Source organism: Barbatula barbatula, assembly GCF_947034865.1.
Source record: "Barbatula barbatula genome assembly, chromosome: 21".
In the NCBI taxonomy this organism is placed as follows: Eukaryota; Metazoa; Chordata; class Actinopteri; order Cypriniformes; family Nemacheilidae; genus Barbatula; species Barbatula barbatula.
The window spans coordinates 654,280-670,673 of record NC_136784.1 but is presented as its reverse complement, the minus strand read 5'-3'; the positions used below and the strand labels follow the sequence as shown (position 1 = coordinate 670,673).

The 16,394-nt window shown below is 40.0% G+C and overlaps 3 protein-coding genes across 6 annotated transcripts; 1 reads left to right on the top strand and 2 right to left on the bottom strand.

Annotated features, from left to right (window-relative positions):
* The first annotated feature begins 493 nt into the window (after positions 1-493).
* On the top strand, positions 494-11,297 carry dgat1a (diacylglycerol O-acyltransferase 1a). The gene is made up of 17 exons (XM_079484445.1): positions 494-1,273; positions 2,936-3,023; positions 6,165-6,205; positions 6,359-6,444; positions 6,636-6,688; positions 7,084-7,189; positions 7,396-7,524; positions 7,776-7,850; positions 8,069-8,172; positions 8,253-8,291; positions 8,372-8,413; positions 8,527-8,571; positions 8,865-8,977; positions 9,240-9,305; positions 9,440-9,527; positions 9,620-9,682; positions 9,757-11,297. The coding sequence occupies exons 1-17, from the start codon at positions 1,080-1,082 to the stop codon at positions 9,916-9,918; spliced, it is 1,494 nt and encodes a 497-aa protein (XP_079340571.1). The 5' UTR covers positions 494-1,079; the 3' UTR covers positions 9,919-11,297.
* Positions 11,298-11,393: 96 nt separating this feature from the next.
* On the bottom strand, positions 11,394-13,312 carry cfap20 (cilia and flagella associated protein 20). Its single transcript, XM_079484490.1, has 6 exons — positions 12,968-13,312; positions 12,380-12,459; positions 12,177-12,288; positions 11,901-12,089; positions 11,679-11,789; positions 11,394-11,560 (listed from the first exon to the last, which is right to left on the bottom strand). The coding sequence occupies exons 1-6, from the start codon at positions 13,049-13,051 to the stop codon at positions 11,555-11,557; spliced, it is 582 nt and encodes a 193-aa protein (XP_079340616.1). The 5' UTR covers positions 13,052-13,312; the 3' UTR covers positions 11,394-11,554.
* Positions 13,225-16,340, bottom strand: oxsm (3-oxoacyl-ACP synthase, mitochondrial). Of its 4 annotated transcripts, none has more exons than XM_079484487.1 (3): positions 16,091-16,340; positions 14,231-15,221; positions 13,225-14,136 (listed from the first exon to the last, which is right to left on the bottom strand). In XM_079484487.1, exons 2-3 carry the CDS (start codon positions 15,208-15,210, stop codon positions 13,722-13,724), a joined length of 1,395 nt encoding a protein of 464 aa, XP_079340613.1. In that variant the 5' UTR covers positions 15,211-15,221; positions 16,091-16,340; the 3' UTR covers positions 13,225-13,721. The 4 variants fall into 4 exon arrangements, with proteins under 4 accessions (XP_079340613.1, XP_079340614.1, XP_079340615.1 ...); XM_079484488.1 differs by having other exon boundaries at positions 13,387-14,136; positions 15,943-16,180; XM_079484489.1 differs by having other exon boundaries at positions 13,432-14,136; positions 15,957-16,180.
* Positions 16,341-16,394: the final 54 nt, after the last annotated feature.

The following is a 16,394-nucleotide window of genomic DNA, read 5'->3' as shown; positions in this document are numbered from 1 at the left end:
CGGGCCCGGACATGTGTTTTAGAGTTTTCTTAAATGTTCGCCGGTTCCCGCCTCCTTCCTTCCCTTTTATGGATCTTTGTTGCAATGAACAAGACAAACAATTTCAGTCCGAGATTTTATTATAAAATGTATACAGGGAGATGGTGAATAACCTTTTATTTAATGAACAGTCTTAGTTTATAGAAAATAATTCAAACACACAGAAAAGCCTTTTTATTGAGGAAAACAATATCTTGTTTTAAAAACATCAGTTTTACAGAGATCTAGTTTATCAAATTACCTGCGCATGTGTTTGGTACTATAGAGCCCTCCATGACACGAGTTGCTTCTGCATTTCATTCTTCCAACGGACGTTTATGCGAGTGTCTCAACTCTGTTCTTCAACGGCTCTGGTCTGCGCATGCTCACACGTCCCGTGTGGGGGCGTGTTGGTCTTTTAACGCGCGTTATATAATGTTTACTGACTATAAGAGTGTTTCAAGCTTCAGCCATTATTACACTCGTGCAGATTGCTTTGGTAAACATTAAATTATTATAATTAAAGCATTAAATGTAATCCTTTAGCAGATGCGACACACGTACATTTTGCCATGAAAATAATAACGAATTAAATTAAAATATCTAAATAAATATGATTACATTCTAGAAACGTTTTGTCTGTCTGAGTAGCCTTTGCTAAAATAAATGAGATGAGTTTGTTCCATCCAGTTGAATTTAAGCTCTCGTGTTTATCAGTTATTTAAAGTTAACAATTTATACTTAGGTTAAGTAGACATGCTGAAACGCACATGGGCCAGTTGTCTCCTAAGTCAATTATCAAAGGATCAAAGCAAATTTGTCCAATGGACTTAAGTGTTTAACACTATTGGCAAATCATTACAGATGACTGTAAAACAATATAATCACTGTAAGCCTTTATGAGGAATGTTCAGGGTGCAAACCACAACAATCATTGCGCAACGTGTGCGCAGCTCGGCTGGCTTTACGTATTGGATTCAATGCGTTGATGTGATACACCGCTGAAACGGCGACGACATGAGAATAACGATGTGTCGGTCGTCATTCGTATAATTGCCAAAATGGGCGACAGAAGCGAGAGAGGGCCGGTGAAGCGCGGACGCAGAACCACGATCTCCGGAGAAGCGGCGGGGACTCGAGCGGAGCGCGGCGGCGCAGCGGAGACGCGCACCAGGCAGGCGCAGGAGGAGAAGAGGCACGGGTCACCGGCGACAAAACACAAACACGACAATCATGCCAGTACTGACAGACTCCGGTAAATAATGTTGTGTTTATTTCAACATCTTCCCATATGATGCATGAAGGAAATGTCCCTGTATGTACATGACAGATCGGGAGGATGAGCTGACATACATTAACATATGGGTCTATAGAACATATCAGAGAGAAAGATGCTCGTGCAGTCTAACAAATATATAAACATAGACATATAGGTGTATTGCTGTATGATCATCACACCTTTATTCTTTATCTTTGGAATATAAGGAATAGAGTGTTTAAATGACATATTTATTCAATTATGCGATCGAATGAGTGTAATAGGCTAGTTTGAAATGATGAAGCAATAGATGTACTGTTCAGACACCTGTGGTTTCTCTGTAGGACACCTGTGTGAACTCGATGAGAACTCACTTTTATACTTCCTCTAAAAATCACCTTGATAATGCTATAGATTTCCTTATTATGCCTCATTATTTAACCCATGAAAGCTGCATTAACAACAGCTTTCAGCACAAAACGCACGAATCCTCCTAAACAGAGGACAGAAGGGAAAGACTTGGTTTGGACTGGTTGATCTTTCCAGACTGGACACTTACATTAAACTGAGTTTGCATTGTTATAATCATTCACTGCGCACATGGACTGTAATACAATGAGGTTCTCAAATGATAAGAGACTCGTAAAGGGCATTTTGATATGATATGATATTGCTATATGCGTCATAAAACAATATAGTGTAATGTGGGGAATCTTCAAAACAGTAATATTATTGCAATCTATGCATTTTCCTCTGCATTGGACTTTTATCAGATCGTTCTTTCTTTGGGTTTCGAGTGTGTTGATCTAATGTAACAGTCTCACAAACGTTCCCTGAATGTTGTCAGACCTGTATGCATTCTCACATATAAATGGCCTGAAATTCAGCACAGGATTGTGGGTATTATACCGTTTTGTGAGTTTTTTGCAATCGTGCTCTTCGCCCTAAACTGGGTTCCCGGTTGCGGCAGCGTTTCATCAGCAGTATGAGTCAATCTTCAGTCTTCAATCTTCAGATCTCTCATGATCATCTCAGTGTTAGTGTTATTACAGCGACCTCAGTAAGACGTTCATCACACTAAGCATGTCATTGCATTAGATGACGTCTGCAGACAAATGCACAAATTTCTTCACGTTCATTAGCCAGTCTCTTTTATGTCCAGGTGATGTTTTACTGGATCCACGTGTAGTTCATCGCATTAACTTATTAACTAATAAAGGAAATGATCTCCCTTTTAAAAAACCTTTCTTCTCTTCAATCTGCTTTGAAACAATGCTCGTCGTTGTAAAGAGCGCTATAGAAATTCAATTGAATAGAACGAACTTGCTAACTTCTGATGTCTTTATTTAGTAAACCTACACATTTTGTGAAATGTTTTGCTTGAGAAATGCGCAAGTGTCATCTTTTTTGTAAAAGATGTCATGTGAATTTCTGACGTGATCTAAAGTGGCTCAACAGCCAGTGCATGTGTAGCTGTTTTTCCATCTGTATCATAATGTGTCTCATCATCATCAACGTACGATCTTGTGTTTACAGTTGTATTTATCAGGATTTTTTTTGGCAAAAGTTAGCACGTTCCTGTCAGGTGTTTTCTTGAATGATGTGGCTGATGGGATTGAATTGTCAATAGTGTTTGATTGATTGTTTGTGTGTCTTCAGCTGTCACACTCTTCAGGAGTCTCTGCTCAGCTCTGACAGCGGTTACAGTAACTACAGAGGAATCCTCAACTGGTGTCTGGTCATGCTGGTGAGTCAATAATCATTATCATCATTGAATGGAAGTATATTCCTCATCTCTCTGCAGAGTGTACTGTCATTGTAGCTTTGAGTTATATCAAACTCTCATCTCTGTTTGCCTGAGCGCTGACACGCCGTTGGCCTCGAACCTGTGTTTACTCCGGTCCGGTCACACCTGTTATTTTATCTTCCCCTTTGACCTGCTTGAGGTTTGGAGTCTTTCCACCTGTTTGTCCTCTCGCAATCCAGGACCACAGTTTTCTTTCCATGAATGATGAGCGCAGTGAAATATTCAGCCCGTGTGAGCGGCGACTCAAATGGTTGTGAAGACCTCGTCTGCCCTTTATCATCGACGTGTTTCCAGCGGGATTGTGTTGAGCAAGACTTTGACCTTTACTCTTGGCTTCAGTCTCATAAAATCACAAGACTAGATGTACTGTATTTACACAAACGCAGAATAAAGCAAAGAGCTTCTGAAGCTTCACATTCTGTATTTAACCGTTCAGTTTAAACCAGACGCTAAAATCTCTGAGGAATGAGAAATAAGAATGTGAATTTGCTTAAATTTAAGTCCGTTTTTAGGGCTATTGTAATAGCACACCATCATACAAATACAAAAATAATTCTTTTCCAAACATGGTACTATATTTTTACTGCAACAAAATCGTATAAATCATAATATTGTTCAGACTTTACATGTGTCTGTGGGTTTTGGGAATGTTTAAGCAATGAAAACTGTTTAAAAGAGCTTGTGACTAAACCTTGAAGCTTCATTGGATCATCAAGCTGTCAGTCAAACATTATATTGCCACCTAGTCTCTGTTGTGAACGAGGTTTCTCTGATGTGATTATTGTACGGATGAACGAAACATACACATTTACTGGTCAAAAACCTCATTTAAATGAATGTGAGACGGCACACTGCGGAACAATGATGCTCAAAAGTCATCATTACATTATTAAAAATCATTCAAATAGAAAACACTTTTGATTTGTTATAACAATCTTTTCCTTCTTCATCAAGAGACTTTGTTCCAAAAGATTGCATCTATTTCATTTGGATAGCTTAAATTTTGTTCAATAAATCTTATAGTTCTAATCATAATATTTATAAAGTAAACATCATTTATAATTGTTGTTTAAGGTTGGCTATGGGACATCCACTCCCCCAACACCCCAATAAAATTGACCGCACAATCCCCTTCTCACTGGGTGTATTGTACTAATGTTTGTTAACTTTGCTCAGTTTAATACCCTTGTGTACTTGATCCACACGCTCTCTATAAATAGTGTTCATGATATTCACGTTTCATATGCGGTTGGTTTGTATAAATTAAGGCTACAAGGTCAAATCTCCCTCCGACTTCTGATGATGTGCCACTCAAATGTCAAACTGTCCTTCGGTGTGTCACAGCTATCAGAGATTGTCTTCAGTACAGTTAATAAAACGTTCAACGTTTCAGAGGATTACTTCAGTGAACGCTCAGCAATGTCACACGTCCTCTAAAAATAAACATCTATTTCACCCTGAACCGCAGAGAAGCCGAGCAGCCTCTTCAAAGCCGTGGAAAGCGAATCAGAGTTTTTAAAAGCAAGATTAATCCTGCCTTTGAATCCTGATCACATTGACGTCCTCTGAGGTTTTTTCTTTTACCACGTTGCCATGAAATATCCTAGAGTGCTTTGAATTTATTAATGGATAATTGTGAAAGTCAAGTGGGAAGCCGGCTGCTTGTGAGAGATTTTGCTTTAGGAAAGTCAACGCTAGCTTTAAAAACTCTTTCATCTATATATGTTTAACAACTCTTTCAGGAAAGGTGAGCTTTTCCTTAGAGTATACATTCTGTAGAAGAACTTCACAGCCCATGAGGAATGAGATCCACCAATCAGTGTAGACATTTTTACCATTGAAATTGCATATTGCGATTATAAACAGTAGTTTCTTACACTTTCTGGGCCTAATAACTGTGTGTTGAGACCGCCGGTCACTGTGTGTCTCTAGTATCTTGCAACTCTAGTTATCTCAACTCTGTCTCTAGATACACACACTTCCTGTCACCAACAGTCACCAGTCGCCAACTGTGTTGCTGGAAGTCACCGGCTCTCCATTGAAATGAATGACATCGTCTGGCTTTGTCGCTGGTGGTGTGAATGGGGCATTAATCTGCATGTGTCGCTAGTCTCTTGCTACGAGTTGGTTAGAATGCGTTCTTAGCTTTGGTTGCTCTAATAACATTTATAACCAAACCCTGCAGTAACTGAAAAGAGATGGATGACATGAGCTCCGCTGCTTTACTCCTATTGGTAGTCGCTCCCGAAAGTCGCTGATCATTTGCATAAAGTTGAGCAAACGGTAACTTCCTGTCAACAACGGTCACTGTTGCTCGTGTCGCCGGCTCTCCATTGAAATGAATAACATCGCCTGGCTTTGTCGCTGGCGGTGTGAACGGGGCTTTAGACACTGTATGCAGTAAACATCATTGTTGCTCACTACGTTTTGTAATAGGGTTTGTGTGTTGTAAAGCCTTCGAGCTGCATAAAGGGAAGCATTGATCTATGAGTAAAATCAATAAATGTGTCATGGTTCATTGAGGTCAGTGTCGAGTTTACCAGCGTTTCCTCTGCAGGGCGAATCGAATGGACTTTAGAATCTCTCTGTATGTCATAAATCATCTAAACTCAAAACTAAAAGGTGATTTTAGGACTTTTGTTTCACTAAGAATCTTCTTTGTTTTGCATGAAATCACTATGAATTAAGCGTCAAGTTTAAGTAGTGAAACATTAGGAACAAGTTGATTATCAATAGACTCTTGGCGAAAGTAATGTAGGAATAACGTGAAAAGAACACTGAAGAGTGTACATCACGAATCCAGTCACACAAACACTGTCTTTAATTCTGTAGAATACGGGGTGTTCAGACAGCTGTGTTTAGAGGTCATGTATTTATGAGCATGTGTTTATCAGTGCTGTGGACTTTGATCAATCAAATTGATCAAAAGACAAAGAACATTTTTGTGAAACGCTTGTGAAAACACAAGAAACGTCCAGTCTTACAATGAAAAGACATTTGAGATTGAATTGCCTTTAGAAGAGAACATGCATGAAATCTCAATGCCGTTCTTTCTACAAACACATTCATCTCTCTTCACAGGTTTTGACCAACGCACGTCTTTTCCTGGAGAACCTTATAAAGTAAGCAGAACATCAGCATCCTTAGTTTTGATTGTTTGATTTATACTCTGTGATTCATCTCTGTTAATGATCCAGTGTAAATATCTCGATAAGACATATATAAACTATAACAGGTGTCTGGATTGTAGACGTGTGTGTGTGTTTTCTCTTCAGGTATGGCATTCTGGTGGACCCCATCCAGGTGGTCTCACTCTTCCTGAAGGACCCCTACAGCTGGCCTGCTCTGTGCCTGATCATTGGTACCAAAGACTTCTGTTCAATCACATGTTCAAGTCATATTGTGCAGAGACGTAAACCATTACAAAGTATTTTAAGCTTAAGTCATCATTTCACAACGTGTTTACGATTCCTGTCATGCATTATAATTCACCTTAAACATTCACGTCTATAACACATATTTAATGTGATGAGTCTGATCTTGTCGTTGCAGTTTCTATCGTGTTTATAATGGCAGCTCTTTACATCGAGAGACGGATGTCTATGGTGAGTTGCATGCTGGGAAATAACTCCATGTACGACAGCTGAAGAGTTTAAGAACATATTCACATACTGAAAGGAACATGAGTTGTGTTTCAGCCCAGAATCAAAGATGTCAAAGAACACTAAGCATCATTTTGTTTACAAATAACAGCAATGCAATGTAAAGTATGTATGTTTTGGATATGATTCTGAGTTGTTCTCAAACTTTTTCGTTTTGAGTGCATCACTTTGTGGCCCCCAAATAATGACTTATAATCTTAAACGTAGAATTTTAATTCAAATACAGGTTTCAGTTGTATAATGCTGGAACATCAATTCTTTTGGTTTTGTTTAATGGATCTTTTATAATAAGCCTGTAAGAAAGTAATGTCGTTTATTTATCTGATGCTGTAATGCAGGGCACCATCTCGGAGAGCACCGGAACCTTCCTTCACTGCGTCAATCTCACCGTGATTTTATGTTTCCCAGCAGCCACAGTTCTCACCCTGACCTCTGTGACCCCAGGTATCACAAGCATCTTCTACACGGGAATGTTTTAACATATAGGAACCGTTACTCTAGCAACGTTTTTCAGAGAATCGACATGTTCCTGTTATTTTCTTTTCATCAAAATATATCAAATATATAAAACCGAAGGAGATTTGACCATCCTGCTAGCAACTGTGTGAATTCATGGTTGTGTTATTGTGTATGTAATGTTTGTCTTGCAGTGGGGGGCGTCTTGGCGTTGAGTGTCTACACCATTCTCTTTCTGAAGCTGTACTCTTACAGGGACGTCAACAAATGGTGCAGAGAGACGAGACAAGCCAAAGCTCGGACGCTGTCTCGCTCACACTCCTGTAAGACATGTTGTTTGGATGCAGGAACATATATACTGTACTGTGTCGGCAGATGAAATGATGATTTTCTGTTGAATGGAGAGCGTGTGGATTTTCTGTGAGCGTGTGGAGTGACGCAGCTATACTGACACCTCCTGGAGAACTGACGTACAACAACACATGACTTTATTCAGACTCTGTCTGTAGTTATGCGTGTAAAGCTGTTGTTTGCCATCATGTTTGAATCTGTTCTGTGCGTTTTTGTCCTGTAGGCCCGTCGGTGCACAGAGCCAATGGAAACACTGGAAACACACACGTGTCGTACCCGGGTAACCTGACACACAGAGGTCAGCCCGTCTGTTTCAAGACTTTCAGACCGATGCCTTAATGAGCTTCAATTATAAATGCGTTTCAGCTCATTTGTGTTGTTAATGTCTTCTGCATTATGTAAGAAATTAGCTCATGTCAATTTACTCCCTCTGTCATCCGTCAGCCGCCGTGATTCTGACTTTATTAATCACACACGGCTATGATCATATATTTATTTTGTGTTCTTTTTTCACAGATTTGTTTTATTTTCTTTTTGCTCCGACTCTCTGCTACGAGCTGAACTTCCCGCGCTCTCGGCGGATAAGAAAGCGCTTTTTACTGCGTCGGCTGTTTGAGATGGTGAGATGACATCAGAGATCAACACATGAGCTCATGAGTTCTACATCACGGTTAACACAACAACTGTTTCTCTGTTGCAGCTGTTTTTGATCCAGTTAATGGTTGGATTGATACAGCAGGTCCGTCATTTATTTAAAAGCTTTCAGTTTCTTGCTTATGAGACTCTTTAAACTTTAAGACTTTCTGTTTCTTTTAACAGTGGATGGTTCCGACCATTCAAAACTCCATGAAACCCTTTCAGGTAAAATCTCTTTATCTCAAAAGAACACGAGAACACACACTTTGATCTAAACACATTGTGAGTTTGTATCTATAAGACTATTTGTGTTGATCTTTTTGAGTCTGTTCTGGCAGGACATGGATTTCTCCAGAATGGTGGAGCGTCTGCTGAAACTCGCTGTAAGTACGGATAGACGCTGCTGTTGCTAGGGATGCTGTTACTGTGAATGTTGTTGCTATGACTACTGTTGTTACAAAGTGAAATGCTTGGCCCCGGCATGTACTGTCTTAGTGAAAATCTACGAACTGTATGATAAATATAAAATACATATTTATACATTTGAACCACACACAGCTGAATTTATGATATCTAGTCGAACTCTTTCGTTAGTATGATCGATGATTGACATATCTGTAGCTCCTCCTCCTCAGAGTGTCTAAACCGCACAAGCTCCTCCCCTCTGCCTTTACAGGTACCCAATCATTTGATCTGGCTCATCTTCTTCTATTGGTTTTTTCACTCCTGTATGAACTTCGTGGCTGAGCTTCTTCAGTTTGGGGACAGAGAGTTTTACAGAGACTGGTGGTGCGTTTCTCTAACTCAATCCAGCGTCACATTTTATTAACAACTTTACAACCATCAAACATTCTAGATTTTAAACATCCTCAAATTTCTGCTGACTGCACTGACTGCAATTGAAGACGCCTCCATTATCTTTTTTATTTCAGATGGATAAATACACATTTTTATTTACATCTGCATTTGTTTTCTCCCTTGAAATTCAGTTTCCCTCAGAAATACGTCACACGTTTAACTTCTTTTTGTTGACTTTGTTTTGTATTTTCAGGAACTCTGAAACTGTCCCTTATTTTTGGTCGAACTGGAACATTCCCGTACACAAGTGGTGTTTACGGTGAGAGAGACATTACAGTAGCGTTGGTCTGCAATAGCTTTGCATTTATATATTACAACAAATATCAATGTGATATTATAATTTATGTGTCACTGTATAATGTTTAGAGTCGTTTCTCTCTTTTTCGTCCTCAGACACTTTTATAAGCCCATGTTGATGAGAGGTGTGAAAAAGTTACCAGCTCAGATCGCCGTCTTCTTCCTCTCAGCGTTTTTCCACGAGGTTTTATTTCAACACAATCATTTATCCAGTGCAGTACCATGTTTTTCTGTATGGTCAGTAGAAGTGATGCTGGGTTGTTTTATTTCTGGCAGTATTTGGTGAGCGTGCCATTGAAGATGTTTCGGCTGTGGGCGTTTTTGGGAATGATGTCACAGGTCAGGCTCATATATGTGATATTGCTCAATATGAACGAATGTTTTCTCATCATACGTTCTGTTGCATCTTTCAGATTCCGTTGGCTTATTTTGTGGGCCGGTTCTTGCGAGGAAACTATGGCAACGCCGCCGTCTGGATGTCTCTGATCATTGGTCAGCCCGTTGCAATCCTGATGTATGTCCACGACTATTACATCCTGAATTCTGCGGCCGCGTCACAGAGCGACACAGTATGATGTTTTCTGAAATAACTGCAGATGTTGAATATATTTTTACAAGGATATACTTTTCAAACTTTTCCAATTCTCTGCGATGACATATGAAGCAAAGCGAGCAGACTTGTTTTATCATGTGCACACTGCCGAGCCAAAGCATCATAACATCATGTCTTCTCACTGCTGTTTGAGCCAATGATGTGATGGAGTTTTACATGCCCTCTTAATTACTCCATGTGTTCAAACCTGTAAATTTTGCACTTTATTCATAAATGCATGAAGTTTGTCAGTCTTTTTAACAGGGTTCATGTCAAGAATGTAATCGCCTTCATGTTGATTTGAATGCTTGTTGTCTATTATAATTAGCGGAGATTGTATGTGACCTTGTTTGAGCCAAATTATATTTATGTGCCATTTTAATTGTAATATATGGTTTATGATGCTCATTTGATGTATCGGCTGGGTTTTATAGACTAGGCTTAGTTTAAGCGAGGACTATGCTTTAGTTAAATTTGTATAATTAAGTCGCTTACATTAAAACGCCTTTGATAAAAACATTACTGGTGTGCATCTTGAGACAAAACAGACGCAGTTACATATTTAAAGATATAATAGGGGCAATTTATTTTCAGTTAAGACAGCTCAAACTTTCATTTTAGTCTGGCGCTAGTCCTAAGACTTGTCTGTGAAACCGGGCAATAGCAGCCTTGTTGATCTTTTTGTCGGCAACATTTTGTATTAGTAATTGACATTTTGCATATAATAATCAAGATAAGAGTTTAAATTATGAGCAGATTTCTGATGTGCCAAACTGTTCACAAGTGTTTGCTTTTGTGATTCATGGGATCAAACCGGTTTCAGAACAGTTTTGCCCATTATCGCAGCTTACAGCTGTATTTTCTTTGCTGATTGTGTGTAAATATATGAAATCTCTCAAAGGGTTTTGATGGAGACTCATGAAATGAACACAACGTACTGTATGTGCTGTCAGAAACATTGTTTTAACCTAAATGTGCATTGAGTTCAAATAATAATAGAAATATATTTTTAATTTCAATGTGGCTGGTTTTGATCAAGGATTTGTTTTTTATGAGATGTTCTGTTTTTTGCATTAATTTCAAAATATTTTAAATCAAACAACCAGCAGCTATTTCCTAATAAAAAAAGCCAATGTTTGTAACTAGATACAGTGCTACATTCTAACTTAAGCACTGAATGTTTTGGCAGCTCGTTCAAGTTTAATAAATCTTTCAAGGCACCGTAATATATCTTGGTTTTGAAAGTACCATTCCCACCTCATTTCCCCCAAATATATAAAAAATCTTGAATAAAGACCTCAGATATGAATTATAAGACAACATTACATCATTGAAAATAAAATGACTTTGTATGAAAATCTGAACCGAAGACAATTGTGTGTAGAGCGCGTGGACCTGTCGAGAAAACAAAATGTACCTAATCTACTTTTAAAACACTCAGACGGACAGATCAGAGTTCAGTTTGTGCATATACAATATTTATTAGCAGACAAACTAGATCCACACAGCTTCAAAATAACACTTAAAAAAATAAACACAGTGGCCCACTAGAAATCTGTCTGATATTAATGTGTGCAGAAGAAATAAAGGAAGGAGATGATGAAATCCAGTCAACACTGTCACTGCTGTGGAGAGATGAACAAGATTAATTTCAAACCTTTACACCATCAACCATTTAAACCAGCACTAATTTGAATGGACATGCAAAATAGACATCATCACTATCTTGTAACAAGAATTCACCTTTGATTTGTTTTGTACTGGTAAATAGAGTTTAAATTCAGCAGGCAGCTCGTCTTCCGAGTACAGCCGGTCAGAGAAATAAACTCTTCTGATGCGACAGTTCGCATGGATCTGCAGGAACACCATTATTAACGCACAATGCTATTCACTAAAACTGCCATTTCAGTTGTGTGACAAAACATGAACGTCCAAATGCGGCTTTGCATCTCATCTCCGGCTCACCTGCACTCGCAGCGTCTCGATGTAATTGGTCCCGTACGCTCGCCGTGTGAAATCAGACAGGTTGAACTGGATTTGATTCCAACCATCATCGAGTCTCATGGGCATCGTGCAGATGAAAGGCTTTACACGTGTCGTACTCTGATAATTACTCGCCCGGAACCGTCGTCTGACGTTCTTGTCATCCAGAACCTGAAACCAGCATCACACATTCTGGAATACAGCTCAGAAATTATAGTGAAATGTTTGGATATTTGAACGTCACAACATGATTTATACCTGAACTTCGAATGTGAAATACTTCTTGAGATTTTTAATGATCATTACGAGGAAGGGAAGTTTAATGCCGAGGGTCTTCTTTGGGTCTGCTGGACATGTGATGTAGGTGGTACTGTGGATATGAGACACACACACTTCAGCTTTACTCATGACAATGTGACATGGATTAACACACACACACACACACACACACACACGCTTACCTCACATTAGTTCCCTCCACTTCAAGTACCAAAGACTGGATGTCATTGTCTGTTATTCGTTTAATGTGCCCATTTCTGACCTGCAGGAACATGTGAATATATAGACAATCCAATCCAATGAAGAACACACATTACAATAAGAACAAAAATCAAACCAAGTATATGTAAACAATATATTTACATTAAAAAACATGCTCTGCTGACTCACATTCGTGCAATACACTAAGCAAATATTCCTAAATATGGTACAGTGATGATATGGTAATATAATACTACTGTAATATATGATGAATATAAAGATAACTCTATGCCAATCAAATGTACTATCATGGTCAAAATATAATAAATGCATTTTAGTGCACAGAAACACTAACAATTATAACGATTATATCTTCTCCTCCAAACTACCAAGGAACTTATATTAAATGCCTTATTATCCACGTCGTTTGACAACTACACTGAATGCTGTTAAACACACGTGTACACAGATGATGCGTAAACATAATACATCTAAATGATGTCATTCATTATATTAGCTACAGTTGAGCTAGCTCACGCAAACCAACACGCCATTATAATCCTGCTCACCTTCTTATCCCAGATCTGCAGGGGTTTACTGCCGATACTGTAAAGAATAGACAGAAATCCGCTCTGAAATGTGTTTTTGAACATATTTAGAGCGATTTAGCTCGCGCATACACGGTTTATTCCGCCTGAAACTCTTCCGGCCGGCTCGCGCGACTCTCTAACTCTGGTTCCGCTATTAATATCGTGTTGTTGTATTTTATGTCGTTTAAATGAAAAGCTGCTTTATAACGTGTTGATTTATCCCGGCGGTGCGCGATGAGACTTTCTGAAGTTTATTTTGGAGTTGCTAGGAAACGTGACGTGACCAGGTTGTCGCATCGGCCCCTTTAATGTTGACACCGATGTTCCTATGGTGACGGAGTGTCGTACGTGTGCACCACTGCAGCTGTTAAAGAATCTAATGCAAACACTTATATTTTAACATATTATTGATATAATAAATACAAATAATTTAAACAGATTTAAAAAAAATCCCAAATTAACACTGGATTTATTATAGTAAAAGGAGTTTTTACTACAGTTCTACCGCAAAAATGTATCTCACAATGCACTCCGTGTTCCTTTTCCACTGAATGAACCATAAGCAGCATTCTTCACTCGTTATTTAATCAAACAGAAGACATTTGACACAATATATCATTAAAATAACCATGACAACTTATGAATACATATATACAACATGATAAGATCAGTCATGTGGTCTTGATATTCACCGAGCCTTCTGTGATTATTTTATAAGTGAATCATGCAAAGATCACATACAATCTTGAACACCTGCGAGACACAGTGAGGCGTTTGTTCCTCCGAACCCAAATGAGTTAGTTAAAGCGATCCTGCGGGCGCTGGGGTCCCAGGACTGTGCTGTGCAGGGGACATAATTCAAGTCAAACTCCGGTGCTGTCCGGTCCAGATTCAGGGTCGGAGGCAGGGTGCCATGGTAACAAGCCAGCGCTGTGAACGCTACCTCCAGCGCACCTGCGGCTCCCAGTAGATGACCGGTGGCACCTTTGGTAGAGGACACAGACAGTGCGCGGGAATGCTGCTGAAACAATCTTTTAATGGCCGCGTTCTCAGCGGCATCTCCCAGTGGTGTGGAAGTAGCATGAGCGTTGATGTACGTCACGTCTGAGGCGGCTATTCCAGCATCCCGAATGGCCGCAGACATGCACCTGCGAGAAAATAAAAATGTCCAGTTTACAAAAGTCAAGAAATGCACAGCTGATACCAGTCAGCAATAATATGTTTTACAATACATAATCTTACCTAAAGGCTCCGTCTCCGTCTGCGGTTGGTGCCGTGATGTGACTGGCATCTCCAGAGAGCCCATAGCCCAGCACCTCAGCGTACACCCGAGCACCTCTCTGATGGGCATGCCCATACTCCTCTAGAACCAGCACCGCTGCCCCCTCCCCCATAACAAAACCGTCCCTCTCTGGATGAAACGGACGTGACGCCAGCCTGGGCTCCTGGTTCCAGTTGGTGCTGAGAGCCCGAGCCCGACAGAAGCCGGCTATAGAGAGTGGGCTGACGCAGGCCTCAGTGCCCCCAGCGAGCATCACCACAGCATCGCCGTGAGTGATGAAGCGGGCAGCGTCGCCAATGGCGTGCGCCCCCGTGGTGCACGCTGTTGAAACGGCGTGATTGGGACCCTTCAGTTTGTGTCTGATACTTATGTGCCCGGCGGCCATGTTGACCAGGATGCGAGGTACGAAGAATGGACTGACCTTGCTGTAGCCGCGTGTTTGGAACGCAGCGGCTGTTCGAGCGATCTCCTCCAGAGACACCATGCCCATGCCCACCGCCACACCTGTGCTGATCTGCTCCTCAGGACTGCTGGGATACCACCCACAATCCTCCAGGGCCAGCTGGGCGGCACCTAAAGCCATAACCGTGGCCGGAGACATACTGTGGATGTCTCCTTTAGATACAAACAAGTCCCCTCTAAAATCTCCATCTTTCTCTCCTCTTGGCACACGAGCTGCCACTTTACAAGGCACTGTTTTATATTCATCTGCATCCAGAGCAACCAAACCGCTCTCTCCACCAATCAGACGCTGCCAAGGTTTAGCACACCCTGTTCCGAGGGGTGAGACCAGTCCAATGCCGGTGATGACCACCCTCCTCTCACTCTTTGCTGCCCGGCCGGTGCTGTAATGTCTCCTGATGGTGCTCAAACACGTGCAGGTCTCGAGGGTCCCACCAGCGAGTCTCAGTAAGAAATTCTTACAGTATCTCGGTAACATACTCAGCCTGTCTAAAAGACAAAAGACACATCAGATCATGACATCACTGAAACATGTTGTAGGATAGTAAATAATACACAAAGTAATCAATCAAATAAATTCAAGGAAAGTAGTTTGTAAATAGTTTTCAAGGATTTGTGACAGCTAATAATAAATGATAACATCTTGGAAACAGTTGGGAGTAGAAGCATAACATTTATATCAATTACAATATATCAAGATGAGACGTTTCCCCTGTAGTTAATAAAATACAAATGAGTTTTGGGTCGGTCCCTTTTGCATTACAGAGGCTGACTGTTCTGAGGTGGGAGAGGATTCTAGACATTAAAATATTAAATTAATGAACACGGATTGGAGAATGCATTAGTTCTTTAAGTATCCCACTTTTGTCTTGATGACATAATCATCTCTGAATCAGTTTGAGCTGAATCTGATGGACAAGTTCAGGATCTGAAAATGATCCAGAGATCATCTTGTATTTAACAATGAAAGAAATTTAAATACGACTTTTGTACCAATGAGTTCACATTGATCAGTTTAGTCTTTCGCCGTGTTTTAATGATTTTGAACGGATGCTTTTTGAATAGTTGTATAAACTGCGTTAGAAGGACACAGCGTGTCACAATACACGACATAAATATCAACAAACAACATTTGAAGAGCAGAAAACCATCCACACATTCCAATGCAATAAATATATAATTATATATAGTAACAACATTACAGAATAACCTTGAATACTTTACATCACATTATCAACCAAGTGACATTTATTCCGCGTTGTGACTTCAGTTCAGACCTCAACGCGATGACATTTATTTGCTTTGTTAAACTAAACGAAATATGTCTAAAGTTAAACGAATTGAAATAAAATAGTTACTTAAATCCACGTGGATTCTAGAGTGGATGTTATAAACAAACTCAGCGAGACAGAGAGCGACGCGTATCCGGTTCAAAGCAACACTGAGTTATATAATAAAAGTCCGGGTTTCTCTGTTAAGAGTTCCAACGAATGACGTCACGCGTTTTTCTTTTTCAAAACATGTGTGAATGAATTGATGGATGGATGGATGGATGGATGGATGGACGGACGGACGGATGGATGGACGGACGGATGGACGGATGGATGGACGGACGGACGGATGAATGGGGCTTTTATTGTGTTTTGTTGCACACCCAAAGCG